General features: G+C 43.2%; 1 protein-coding gene across 1 annotated transcript in view; it reads left to right on the top strand.

Annotated features, from left to right (window-relative positions):
• The window catches only part of RALA (RAS like proto-oncogene A), a 75,227-nt gene extending 60,850 nt beyond the window's left edge, over positions 1-14,377 (top strand). Inside the window, exons 3-5 of the mRNA XM_032304240.1 lie at positions 1,759-1,967; positions 6,610-6,784; positions 12,406-14,377. Coding sequence (XP_032160131.1) covers positions 1,759-1,967; positions 6,610-6,784; positions 12,406-12,528 — 507 coding nt within the window. The 3' untranslated portion in view covers positions 12,529-14,377. The remainder of the gene's footprint in view (positions 1-1,758; positions 1,968-6,609; positions 6,785-12,405) is intronic.
• Positions 14,378-14,826: the final 449 nt, after the last annotated feature.

The following is a 14,826-nucleotide window of genomic DNA, read 5'->3' as shown; positions in this document are numbered from 1 at the left end:
AATGGAACTGGTAGATATAGTACCTAATTGAGACTTAAAGTTGACGTAATAAGGTGTCCTGTGATAATAATATTAATACTAATAAAACAATTCTAATAATAGTGGAAAAATTAGTTGTAGTATTTGGCATGGCACTACACTCACCATTAGGTAAAGGCTGTGTCCCTAAAACATAATTCTGAGAAGGCTACAGATTTGTGTGCCTGTATGTATATCAGACTTGACTGCCTCAGAGTTAAGGTCTCAGCCCACATACAGCAGTATATTCTTTCCCTAGAAGATTCTTATCAAGCTTAAATGATTTAAGAGTTGAAAATCCAGTTGAAGCATTTATCCTCAACTCTTCCTTCCAGAGCAGCAAGGTTATATGTTTCTCTTTCTTACTTAATCCTCATAACAACCCTGCACGGTGTGGTAGTATCCCCATTTTACAGATGAGAAAACAGAACCTCAGAGAGATTTCTCAACCTGCCCCAGAGGAGTGATCTCCATTGAGAAACAGAGCCCGAAGCCTAGTCCCCTCTAACAGCAGACCCTGCAGGTACTTACCCCCCAGATGCTGCTCATAGCGTCTGTCACACCCGCAAACAGCTTAAATCCAGCTGTTATCTTGCTCACTGGGGACCATAACAAAGAAGTTGAACTTGCTGATTTATCTGTTCAATCTGTTTTCTATACTATTCATTTTAATAGCTAGTCTTTCAAACTAATAGCTAAATCCAGCCCCTTAACAGTAAGGAGGAGGTCAAAGGTAGGACTAGTCACATACCTGACATTTGATAAATGGTTAAGCTTTCACTTAGTATTCAACAATAGTAATATTCACAGTAGTATCTGATATGATATCTGAATATTTATATTTGTTAAATCTTCATAAATACTGAATACTTATAAAAATAAGCATGAAAATATAGAATGTTCTGTAGCCTTTATAGTTACAAATACACTGTGTTCATTTTTTAAATAATTATGTATTGAATATCTTCTGTGTACCAGGCACTGTTCTAAGCTTCTCATCACTGGAAGCTACAGTGATGAGTAGAATAGTCAAGGTCCCTCCTCTCAGGGTTGTATTCTCATAGGGGGATATAGATATTGAGCAAATAAACAAGAAAATATCAGATATTGAAAATATTTATAGGAGCTAATAAAAAAAAAACCTACAAAAGTATGTATGTATACATAGACACATGCTAACAATGATACACTGATCAAAAATACCAAGGTGAGATTTACAGAGTTGAAGTTAGATGTGGGAACGTAAAGTTGTTTAATTTTATTATTTTAAAAAGCAGACATTTAGAGAACGATCTCAAAAGTCTGTGCTTTGCCATTATACTGAGTAGTATAAGCCACTTTATTGACTTGGTTCATTTTAGAGAAGAGATCTCATAATAGCTTTCAGTGCTCACCTCAATATTGACTCACTTTCAAGTGATTTCCACAATTCCGGCATGAAAATTTTTATTTATAGTCACACTGAAAGGAGTTTTTAGATATTTGATTGAACAGATGTATAATCGTTTTTGCAGTTATGGTGTTTTCAGGAAGAAAAAGGCCTGGCTCTCAAGCTGTAAACACTCTAGACGTACTCCTTAAACCCTTGCTTTTTGCAAAAGTAGAAGCCACTGAATTATCTAACATGAAAATGTGACTTAACGTCGTGTTAACCATTGAGGAACATGGAAGGAAGAGTGCATGGGACCTCTCTGTACTGTTTTGGCAACTTCACATGAATCTGTATCTCATCTTTTCTAGTTTGTGGAGGACTATGAGCCTACCAAAGCAGACAGCTATCGGAAGAAGGTAGTGCTGGATGGGGAGGAAGTGCAGATCGATATCTTGGATACAGCTGGGCAGGAGGATTATGCTGCAATTAGAGACAACTACTTTCGGAGCGGGGAGGGCTTCCTCTGTGTCTTCTCTATTACAGAAATGGAATCCTTTGCAGCCACAGCCGACTTCAGGTATGGCGGGGACTGAGGCCTTCGCACTTTGTGCACAGTAGTGTCTTCCCCCGAAACAGGCGGACAGCTAGAGGTGGTTATTTGTCAGTCTTTCGCTCTGCTGTGATCGTGTTTACTCCCTCTTCGATGGCAGTCTATGACCCCGTCCCCGCCGTACACCTTTCTGCTGTCTTACCGCTGTCCCCGTGCCGCCTGCACTGGGGCGTGTCACTGTGACAGCCTCAGTACCTGTTCCTGCAGTATTTCTCTCTGGAATAGAATATTGTTGCTGCCATCAGAGTTGACATTGGCTCATGTCATGGAGCTCTGCCCCAGATTTTAGATCTTTCAGTGTTGGTCACCAGTGTCCCGCGCCTGTGTAATGCTCAGTGGGCTCAGCGCCATCCTCCTCACGACACAGATGCCAGACAGCACACGCTGATTTTTTTAATAGAAATAAAAATACTATAGATTGGCATACGAGGTTGTGTTATATATTTTTTATATCTTATTTACTATTTGCTTAATCAAAATCTGTCAGCCATTTGGTTTGCAGGGGGCTGGCTGGTGAAGGGGAGAGAAGTTCTGAGAGAGCTACAGCATAAATAAGTTCTTGAGTAGTCTCATATCCTATATGCAAAATCAAAAGTATTCTTTGGGGGGGTAAAGATTTTATTTATTTATTTTATAGAGAGTGAGCAGGGAGAGGGAGAGATCCCAAGCAGGCTCCGCAGTGCGGAGCCAGATGCAGGGCTCAGTCCCACCACCCCAGGTTCATGACCTGAGCCAAAACCAACAGGCACTCAACCCACCGAGCCACCCAGGTATCCCCAAAAGTATTCTTTAATTATATCTTTTTTATTTCTGTGTTACGAGTTTGCCTTGGTATGAGGGACACAAAAGGAACACATAGTGTGTATCCTCTATTTTTGAGATTCATACAGCCTAGTTGAAAAAGGGGTGAAACCAAGAGCAAGTTGGTGACAATGTAGGAGATGTGGGCAGTGATCATTGCAGGGACCCAGGAGAGGAGAGAAGCCCAGAGGCCTTCACGAGATAGCTGAGCCTGAAAAATAAGGATTTCCACCGATGAGGAAAGTTTTCTGGGGGTTGAGCAAAAACTGAACCTGGGCTTGTATACCTCAGCCTATATAAAGCTTGCTTTTCATGTACACTTGAAAGTCTCAAGAACTTAAAGGAATCTAAGAGAGCATTCTTTGCAAAAAAAACATGTCATTGAGAAACTTTTAAAATGCAGATTAATGGGGCACCTGGGTGGCTCAGTTGGTTAAGTGTCTGACTTCTGCTCAGGCCATGATCCCAGGGTCCTGGGATCGAGCCTTGTAATCGGGCTCCCTGCTCATAGGGAACTTGCTTCTCCCTCTGCCGGCTGCTCCCCCTGCTTGTGCTCTCTCTCACTCTTAAATAAATAAAGAAATAAAATGCAGATTAATTTATAAAATTAACTTTGTTGGCCTCTCTAAGGTAGGAGTTTTGTATGTGGTAAAGTGCTTGCGACAGTGCCGCCAGCACACTTACTACACTCTCAGAGTCAGCTTGATGTGCCTGTGTTTTTCCTGAGGAGGGGAAAACTCTTGAGAGCAGGACCCATTTCTCACCTGTCCAGGTATCCCTAATGCCCGTATTTGGCACGGTTCCTGGAGTGTATCATACAGGGCCTGCTCAGTAAACATTTGATACAGTGTTAGGAAACTCTCTCTCTCTCTCTCTTTTTTTTTTTTTTTTGTTCTCACTTTTCTTATGTCAAAAATGAAGAAATTGGACCAGTTTGTGAAGGTACTTTGCTATTCCAAAATTCTATAACAGCCTCTAACACTTTATTTAAAGTAAAATGTGTCTGAAGATTGTAGACATAACATTGCCTTTCTCTGACATCCAGGAAAGTAGCTCATTCAAACCAAACTAATTAACTTAAGGATATTGTCCTCTCACCCCTGAACCCAGTAAGTCCAGGCTTTCCATGGCCACATTTCTGATACAGTGATTAATGCTATCACTGCACTTTCTCTGTTGTTCTTCCTGAAGGAGGGATTCAGAGTGCCTTAGTAGGTGTTTATTAAAAGATAAACTAATGACTGTATATACTTATACACATATGACCACAAGTACCAGAGTCAGTCCCTGCCGGGTAGTGAGACAGATGGTAAGTCTATTGTCGTGAACATCTTAGTTGAGACTAGATCACAGAAGAAGCTGGCTAAGAAGGTACCAGCACATTTGTTGTTACGGGAAAAAGATGATAGCTGGCCAGTATCTTCTTCACAAGCACATCAGAAATGGGACAGTAGTGATGGCGAGCGTGGACGCGCGCCTTGCAAGAGGTCGCGTGCGTGGTGGGAAACACCCAGCCCTCCAGTCCTGTACAGCTCAGCATGTGTCCCCCAGTTACTATGCCCCAGTGACCTCGTTCCTTCCTCCATGGGGTGCTTAAGGTAAGTACGGATCCCCAAAAGATGGAGGTGACTGTGTAGTCCATAATCCATTCATGCTAGAAACTAGGAATTAGGGTCCAGAGAGCTGCCCGCATACACGGAGTCTACTCAGGTGTTGACGACTTCAACAATCAGGAGAATGAAGGAATACTAAAAGTGACCCTGCCCAGTACTCAGCAGCGCTCACCACACACCAGGCACTGCTCTGAGCATCAACAACATGCGCTAGATACTAAGAGAATTTCATAGACTCGAAGACACACATTTTTTGCATTTTATCATCTCTCAAAATCGGGGCCATGTCCTGTAGGAGGACAGCCTACAGTTGTTAAGTGGCAGCGGCTTTTTCTCTGCGGTGCGTAACATATTGTGTGCAGTTAGTGGCACTGAAAGCCCGTGGCCCATGGGGAATACTCAGTAAATGGCTCACCGTGGTGGTGGTGGTGGTGGTGGTGGTGGTGGCAGTGGTATTCAGGCGACACTGCCGAGGAAGCCCAGTGTAGACAAATCTGAGGTTAAGATTGGTGAAGATGCCTGTTCCATCTCAAACATCGTGATAGATCCCTGCAGTCAGTGTCCTCAGCTGACCTGCCATTCTAATCACCCCTTTAACTTTCTCATTTTCTTTTAGTCTAAATTACCGTTCCTGGGGCGCCTGGGTGGCTCAGTGGGTTAAAGCCTCTGCCTTCAGCTCAGGTCATGATCCTAGGGTCCTGGGATCGAGCCCCGCGTCGGGCTCTCTGCTCAGCAGGGAGCCTGCTTCCCTCTCTCTTTGCCTGCCTCTCTGCCTGCTTGTGATCTCTGCCTGTCAAATAAATAATAAAATAAAATAAAATAAATTACCGTTCCTGTAGTTTCAGTGTCTCTTTGTTTCAAAGGAGAGGCATCAGAAGGGTAGCAAGAGAATGATGATTTTAGAAGAAAACTTCTTTCTCCAGTAGAGTACTAGTAATCGTTAAGAACAGCTTGCCTTTGTTGAACAGTTCCTGTGTGTCAGACCCAGTTACATTTCATCCTCTGAGCAACTGTTCTGTTGTGAGCCTCATTTTATACACGAGGAGACTGAGGCAGAGAAGTACTCATTGCTTGGAGGCACGTGATTAGGAGGAACAGAGAGCCATCATACCTTTAAAATTGGTGATGGCGGGGCGCCTGGATGGCTCAGTGGGTTAAACCTTCTGCCTTCGGCTCAGGTTATGATCTCAGGGTCCTGGAATTGAACCCCACATCGGGCTCTCTGCTCAGTGGGAAGCCTGCTTCCCCTCGTCTCTCTCTGCCTGCCTCTCTGGCTACTTGTGATCTCTGTCAAATAAATAAACAAAATCTAAAAAAAATTAAAATAAAATAAAATTGGTGGTGGCATATAACTTCTCTCTGAACACCAAAATCTACTCAAGAGATGTCTGGCCTGGGCGGGGCTTTTAAAAACAGTGGGACCATTGATATGAGGTCAATAAGAATGGCACTCTCTCCCTCTGTGGTCCTCCTCCCCAAATCCCATGACTCCAGTTTAATCACACGAGAAGAACATCAGACAAATCCCAGTTGAGAGATTTTCTACAAATGAGCTGACCAGCAAGCCTCAGAACTGTCAGGGTCATCAAAAACAAGGCAAGTCTGGGAACTGTCAGAGCCGCTCTAAGGAGAGTTGATGACTAAATGTTGCATGGGATCCTGGACAGGATCCTGGGACAGGAAAAGGATATTAGGTAAAAACGAAGAACATCTGAATAAGATTTGGACTTCAGTTAATAAAGACGGATCAAGATTGGCTTATTAGTTGTGATAAATGCACACACCAGCGTAAGATGTTACCAGTAGGGGACACTGGGTGCAGAGAGTACGGGAACTCTGTACTCTCTTCACAACTTCTCTGCACATCTAAAACCACCCTTCTCGTAAGTTCATTTTTAAAAAAGCAGCAAGAGGAGGAAGTTGCTTCTGACACTTCCATTTTGTACCTCCACTGCCATTTTATACTCCCTTCTCTGATGTAGTCTTCCTTCATCCGAGAAGTGAGTATGTAATGCAAGTGATTGATGATAAAATGAGGAGGATGTGATGCTCATTTCCCATCATGCAATGAATGAGCTCATTGTTACTGTAAAGAATCCTGTGAATCAATGCTCATTGCAGCTGGTGTTTGTTGTTTTGTTGGTCAGACACAGGGGGGTAATATTAATATTTCTTTCTCATTTCCTCTTATCCAGGGAGCAGATTCTAAGAGTAAAAGAAGATGAGAACGTTCCATTTCTGCTGGTTGGTAACAAATCAGATTTAGAAGATAAAAGGCAGGTTTCCGTAGAAGAGGCAAAAACCAGAGCTGACCAGTGGAATGTCAACTATGTGGAAACATCTGCTAAAACTCGAGCTAATGTTGACAAGGTAAAGGGCGGCCCTCCTTATGGCTACATCGTGTTAACAAGTTGATTTGCTCCAACTCAGCTCCATTGTGTCTAGAGATTTGTGACACTTGCAGATAGTGATATAGTATGTGCTGATTCTCATCCGCCCTGAGTGCTCAAACACGGCCTGTTAGGAATTTCTTCCTTCACCTTGTCCTCGGGTTCCCAAGAGACACTGAAACACGAGACACCACTTTTTTTCTAGCACTGATGGGATTTCTGACCTGAATCCCTGCCCTTTTTAAATTTTTTTTTTTCTTATCGTGATGGGCTGGGTAGTTTAGAAGGCATGGCGTAAGTCCTCCGAGCTGACACCCCGGCCCCACGTAGGTTCACTCCCAAGACAAAGGAGCCGCAGGCCAGAGGACTTTGAAATCTTTTACTGCACCTACATTCCCCACCCTCAACCTCTTTTCTCCTCTCTGTCCTCTTCTGTATCTTCCCCCTTTGTTCAGGTGGCCCTTCTCTGAGTCCAGGTGAGGAACACCCTTGCCTCCTTTCTAGGAGCCGGCCCAGGTGCATTATTTCATCCTGCTGCCGGAGACCATCATCTTCAGTGTTCAGGGGGGCTGTCCGCTGGGCCAAGGCATGGGCTCCCTGAGCCCCCACGTGGGGCCTTTGCCTGACGCCAAGCATCTAGGCTCTACCGAGTGCCTCTTGAACTTTAATGGGCAGAATCGTCTGTGAAACTTCATGAACACAGATTCCTGCATCTGACCCCCAGAGATTTTGATTCGTTTGCTGTGGGTTGAACTTGAGAATTTGCATTTCCACTAAGCTCCCCTGCAGTGCGGACTGTGGCCCCGGGGACCATACTTCAAGTAATACCGTTTCTAGGTGGCCTCAAGTTTAAGTGAGCTGGTCTGCTTGTGCCTGTAGATTTATAACACTGATCCAGAAATCATTAAGTTAAAAAAAAAAAATTAGGGATCCTTAAAAAAAGAAAAATTAGAGATTTGTTCTGTTCAGTTTCTGTGGGCCTGATGACAATGTTGTCATACTGTCTTAAGCCAATTAGGTTTTTTTGGTCATGTGGTCAGATTCCCATAGGCCCAAGATATCTGTACAAAATGAGTGTTACAAGATTTCTACTTAGTATACCAGTTTTCTCTAAAGCTACGGCAAATGTATTTAAACTGGTAATGAAAATATGTCTTAAAGTTCAATGTGTTTGGAGTTTTGAGAGGCAACATTGGATATTATTATGTGTGTTTTGGGGTTCCTACTAATTGACGTCTTGAGCAGGCTATAGAGCACACTCTAAAGCCTATTTAAACTGAGGAAAGTCGTGAGAGGAGGTGACCAGTAACCATCCAAGCCACAGAGCTGTCATTCTAACAGTCCCTGTGCTGTCATCTGCTGGCGTGAATTTTTTTGCCATATGCTTGTATTGTCAAGCATAGGGCTTGCTCTGGCTGTGTAACACAAACTGTACCCCCAGAATTTATGGGTGAAAACAACCATTTCTTACGCTCCTTTAATCTCTGGGCCAAGAATCTGGACAGCTCACGGGGGAGATGGTTTGTCTCTGCTCCATCATGTCTGGTGCCTGCGCTGAAAAGCTTCAAGTCCGAAAACGGGAAGCGGCTCGGCTTAGGTACTAAATACCATTCGCACATGTCTGATTCAGCCAGTCCATGCTGGCTGTTGTCCAGGGACGCCTCGGTTCCTCACCATGTGACCTCTTCCAGGTGTCCTCCTTCAGGCTTTCTTCTGGCAGGGAGGCAGGGTAAGTGCCAAGGGCCAGCGTCACAAGAGAAGAAGAACCAGGCAGAAACCACATCACCTTCTCTGGCCTGGCCACGGAAGTTACACAGCCTTAATTTCAACTTCGTTCTCTTGGCCAGAGTAGTCCCAGAGTCCCAGCCTGGGTCAGAAGGGAGGGAAATCGACTCCACCTCTTGATGGAGAGTGGCAAGATGCCTGAAGAAAGCGGGGAGTATTGCTGTGGCCGGTGTGGGAACATGTGGTCTGTAGTCAACGGTCACCTCTCCAAAGCAAAACGAGATGAAATGTGGCGGCTTGTACACCAGGGTAGAAGTTCCAGCTAACGCTCTCACTGTGTGTGCTGCTACACCCTGAGCGGCGCGTGTGCCATGCCGCATAAAACACCTCAGTGGCTACGTAGAAGTAACTTGCTGCAACTTACTCAGTTTCTAGTAATAGAAACTGCTGAGGAAATAATGTTAGTAGTTAAAAGAGCTCATATTCAGTCGTGTTTATAAGACGCAGGCACTATAGCCAGCACTAGCCATGCATCTTTAACCCAGTAAAGCAGAAGCACTCTTTTCATGCTCACTTTTGAGATGAGGAAACTGAGATGTGGAGAGATTACATACCTGAGTTGAGTTCAGAAGGCCTGTGATGGCAGCTGGTGGCCCTGGGTGTGCTTGGCTGTGGAGCCCACGTCATCTCCCTCTTCTACTCCACACGATGGTGGGAGCCCCTGAGGTATCCCCCAGGTGTATGTCACCCTCTGTGGGAGCCACGTACAGGTTTCCTGGGGTCATGAGTGTCTCCTTCTATTATATTGGGAAGTATCTTGTTTTGTCACAGGAAACAAATCCTAGCTCCCCTACAAGACAGTAAGGGCTCATGCCGTGCCCTCCTCTGGCTTCCACATAGACCATTGCGAAGAAGTTTCGAAGAGGCAGATTTTGAATCCACTCTGTGAAAAGCTTCATGACCATCTGAGTGGTCGAGCAGGGGCCTTGCCCGTCACAGAGGCCACGCCTGTCACAGAGGACACCTGGCAGTCCTGCTCACGGACTCACTGGGTGCTGGTTCTTCCTCACAACCTCGTTAGCAGCCTTCCAGCTGAACGCTCTCACTCTTCAAGCGTAACTCCAAGGTTGCTCCTAATTTTTAAGGAACATCTTGAAGGAATAGGAAGAGGTTGAGCAAGTAGATGTCAAAACAGAGAGAATGATTTATTACATGAAAAGAGCCAAGTTTATGTTGGGGAGAGAATTTTAGTAGAAATGCACTGTGTTTTTAATTTTTTTTTTCATTAAAAACCTGGATATATGCTTATTGTATAAAGAAAAATTTGTAGTAAGGAGAAAAAGGGAGTCACTCCTCACCCAGATTCCACTTCACTCCCCTTCCTATGAGGTAACCACTGCTAACTCAGGTGTCTTTCCAGATGTTTATCCGCATTTAAAGACTATATAGAGTCTAAGGGAAGACTTGTGTTTGCTTGTGTTTCCCCTGTATACATAGGACTTTTACAATGCATATATAGTATATTTATGTGTATATATATAATATATATATAGTGTATATATACAGTATATACATAATGTATGTATACGTGTGTATACACACACACACACACACACACGGTATTTCTGTGTATGTAGATACGCATTTCTGTAGTTTGCTTTCTAAATTTTATAACGGGCACATGGGTGGCACAATCGGTTGAGCATCCACCTCTTGACTTTCACTCAGGTCATGATTTCAGGGTCGTGAGATCAAGTGCCTGGCATGGAACTTACGTAAATAAAAAATTGAACCTTCTTCTGGAGTGCATTCCATAGTGATATATCTGCATCAGAAGGCTGCAGGGGCATTTTCCGATGTTACATGCAGCTAGTTTGGAAGCTTCCTGCCTCGGCAGGCCAGCTGTAGACTCTAAGGGCAGGTGTTCCGAAATCACCCCAGGGAAGCCGAGGTGCATCAGTTGGGGGCAGAGACCTCTGGCGTCTGTGTCACCTGTCTGTTTCAGTCTCCTGAATTCTCTGTGGGTTTTCTCTGCTCAGTTTTTCCCTTTTCTAACCATTTGTACCCCTTTGTGTGTTGGTCCTGTGTCCTTTTGACTTAAGCCATTAGTCTCTAATCACTTCCTTGCCTTTTTTTTTTTTTAAATAGCTTCCTTGCTTTCTGACTCACTTTCTGTTTCTTACTCCAGATCAGGGATCAGCCATTTATCTAAGGAACATGGTTCCCCTGGGAGGAATGGTATTTAGCAGCCATAGCCTGAGGATGGATGTGCTCACAGCTGTTGCCTTGTCTTTGCTTCGTGGCCTCCCTTGAAGTGCTGGGAAATATGTAGTAAAGAAAACAAATCATGAGAGCATACTGTTACTCCTAATTCAGTTTTAGCATTCAGGACTTTCTGCTTCTTTGACTTTATGTTCGTATCTTCTCTCTTACACTGTCCTGCAACCCGCTGTACAAGATTGTTCCAAGTCAGCAATGCCGCCGTTGCTGTGAACAGCTAAATTACAAAGTGAAGTTCAAGATTTGTCTTTTTTTTTTAATTTGTTGAGGTTTTTTTAATTTTTATTCTTAGCTTCTATTCTGAGATTTATATTCTGTATGCCGTGTTTTAAAGTCTCTTGAATTCTCTACTCTGTTTGATTATGTCACCAACTCTCTGTGTAGCTCGCCTTAAAGTGTTTTAGTTTGATTTTCAGTTTTCAGCAGCTGCTTTTTTGTGTTTAATTCCATTTTTTAATATGTAAAACATTTACCGTTCCAAAGCTGAAGTTGTACCATGAAGTATATTCACAGATGCCTCACTGTTCTGTGTCCCCTGTTCCCTTCATCCTGAAAATAATAGCAGCGTTTGGTTTATCCTTCCATTGTTTCTGTTTCACATGCAGGCAAACCCACGTAACTCCTGCAGGAAGCTCTCTGCATGAGCTTTACAGCACCTCGCTTTTTCAGTTAGCCTTTCCTTCAGAGAGCTAGAGGCACGCCGGCCACCACGTAACATACATTTGTTTACTTTGCACCTTCGCAATGTACAGGCCAACTAGAATTTTTGAAATCTTTATATTCAGCTGAGTTCTTAATATGTCGGTGTGGTGTCACTTCTTATTTCATGCTTATGAGAAAAATAAACAAAACCAAAGTAATAACTGAATTTTTTTAATTCAGAATTTTAGAGTGTAGACCCTGAAATTTTTTCATACGGTCATCATACGCATACTTGGAACTACTTATGTACGATGTGAGCCCGTGTCCTTTTAGACCCTTGTCTGTCTGCCCTCCAGCATTTGTCAGCAATATTTAACTTTTGAGTTGTTCTAGTAATTTTTTAGTTATTGTGCTAATAGCTCTCACTTGACAGTTTCTGGATAAGAGACAGAATTGATAAAATCTCAAGTATGTTGCCACAAAGAAAATTGTTTTCTTAGTACCTCGTATCAGAACGATAAAGGAAGCACTCATTTTCCTCAGCTTTGTTTCTCAAAGCGGAGCTGAAAACAAATAAGTTATTAAATATAAATTTTATTAAACATAAATTACCTTTAAATATGAATTGGTGAAATACATTCATCAATTGTATCAACAGAATCCACGTCATCTGTAGTGCTATTATCTTCTTTATCTTAAAAATTGGGATGGAAAAATTAGGTTATATGATGTGAACAATTGTACCGAAAAGTGTAACTCAGAAAATGTCCCAGCCTTCTCAGTATACCTGGAGAAGGGGACTTTGGTTTTGTGCTGTCTTCTCCCTGTACTCCCTAAACAAGAGCACTTAAGTAGTTACTCTTAGTTCATTCCCAAGGAGTACTGCTGTGGTTCCAAGAAGTACCAAGCTCACGTTATCTGTTGGCTTTATTTACCCTGTTTTCTTCTTTCTAGGTATTTTTTGATCTGATGAGGGAAATTCGAGCCAGAAAGATGGAAGACAGCAAAGAAAAGAATGGAAAAAAGAAGAGGAAAAGTTTAGCCAAGAGAATCAGAGAAAGATGCTGCATTTTATAATCAAAGCCCAAACTCCTTTCTTATCTTGACCATACTAATAAATATAATTTATAAGCATTGCCATTGAAGGCTCAATTGACTGAAATTACTTTAACAATTTGGAAATTGTTATGTATCACTAAAAGCATGAATTGGAACTGCACTGAAAGTCAAATTCACTTTTAAAAAAAGAAATTAATGTGGCTTCACCAAGAAGCAAAGTTCAACTTCTTTCATAATTGCCTACATTTATTGCGGTCCTGAATGTAGCGTGTGGGCTAGTGTTTCAAGGGCAGTCTTTCTGGAACTGTTAGAGCTGAGATGGGGTAGGGGGGATGGGAGGAAAGGCTACTCCCTCTGGTTTATTATAAAGCTGAAATTTTATATCATTTTAAAATGTCTTGGTCTTCTACTGCCTTGAAAAATGACAATTGTGAACATGGTAGTTAAACTGTACCACTTTTTTTAACCATTGTTATGCAAAATATAGAAGAAAAGTTGTTGGCATGATTGTTGCATATAGTTCAATTGAGAGTGATTCATCTGTGAACCTGCATTAATTACCTGGTGATTAACGTGGAAAAGTGGTGTAAACTTGTACATGGAAATTTTTGAATATGCCTTAATTTAGAAACCGAAAAATACCCGGTGACATCATCCTGGGTGTGTCCTCACTGGTGCCGTGGGCCCATCGCCCCGCGTGTCCTGGTGAGAGAAAATTTGCCTGGTGTGGAGTACAACTTTTGTATAGAAGATTCGTAAAAAAAATAACCGTCTGCTAGGATCTGTCCAAATTTACAATGTGTGCCATACTCTGGTTCTTGAAAGTGAGGTTCCAGAGCACCTCGATTACTTTTGACTAACTGTAAGGTAGTTTGCAAAAAAAGGGCCAGCATATGCTTGTAAGATACCTTGAGGCCGTGAGGATTCAGCGCAGTCACGTTTCAGTGATCCCTCTTTTTCTTTAAAATGCCGTTCCGCGGAAATCCCTTTCTGCAAGTGGTGAGCATGTGTTAAGTTGTTGGTCTCTCTGGACGGGAAGAACGTCATTAGTGCTAACGCATTTTGCCCTGGAACACCTGGGGAAGGCGCGCGTGCTGGCCAGCCGGGCTCAGGAGGTGACAGCTGGGCTCTGGGAGAGTTTTCAGGAGTCATCACGAAGAGCACCAGAGCCACACTGTCCTGACGTTAACACCAGGCTGTCAGCCCCGAGTGTAGTGCAGGAAGCGTGTGTGGCAGACGCAGGCCAGACATGAGCTTGTGTCACTGTTGTGTGGTGCGTCCCCTGGAAGAAATCTAGCATGCTATCTGGGAACATAATTTCAACAGGAAATACACTGCTGTCCAGAGTTTTCGTTTCTTCTTCGGAATGGGTCTAAGACAGTTGATTCAACAAAGTTCGTCTTTCTTTTGGCTCAGTCCTAATTTCAACAAGTCCAAGATGTGTTCAGGCATTCCAGGTAACAGGTGTGTACGTAAAGTTAACAAAAATAGGCTTTTTAGGAACTCAGCTCTTTAGATACTCCATCTGGCTTGTCCTGTTAAATATTGGTCCTTAAAGGGTTGGAGATGTACATCTTTCATTTCATATTTTTCATAGGCTATGCCATGTGCAGAATTAAAGTCACCCGTGTGACAGGCGCCCCACGGGCCCAGCGATCTCCGTGTGTACTCACTGCAGTCTCATCTAACCAGGGGTCCTAACCACTAACATTGTGACTTTGCTTTAGACCTTTCCTCTCCTGGGTACTGAGGTGCTATGAAGCCAACTGACAAAGATGCATCACATGTCTTAGGCTGATGCCACTACCCGACTGGTTTATTTGCAAAATTGAGCCATTTAAAGACCAATAAACTTCCTTTTTTTAAATGCTTGTGGTGTTACTTGATGTTTACTATATGTATATATGTAATATGTAACATTCAGACTTAACCTCTGCAGCTTTACAGGAGATTTTAAAACCGCTAAATCTCAGGGCACCCAGGTGCCTCATTCAGTTGAGCGTCTACCTTCTGCATGGGTCATGAGCTCGGGGTCCTGGGATCGAGCCATGCATCGGGCTGTCCGCTCCACAGCGAGTCAGCCTCTCCCTCTGCCTCTATGATTGCTTTCGCTCTCTCTAAAATAAATAAAATATTTAAAAATATGTAAATAAATAAAACCACTAAGTCTCCAGGCACCTGGGTGGCTCAGTCGGTTAAGCATCTGCCTTTGGCTTGGGTCATGATCCAGGGTTCAAGCCCCGTGTCCAGTTCTTTGCTCAGCGGGTAGCCTGCTGCTCCCCCCTACTTGCGCACTTTATCTCTCTGTCAAATAAA

Source organism: Mustela erminea, chromosome 11 (genome assembly GCF_009829155.1).
Source record: "Mustela erminea isolate mMusErm1 chromosome 11, mMusErm1.Pri, whole genome shotgun sequence".
NCBI lineage: Eukaryota > Metazoa > Chordata > Mammalia > Carnivora > Mustelidae > Mustela > Mustela erminea.
Note: the sequence above shows the minus strand (reverse complement) of the source record. Positions and strands in the feature narration are given on the sequence as shown.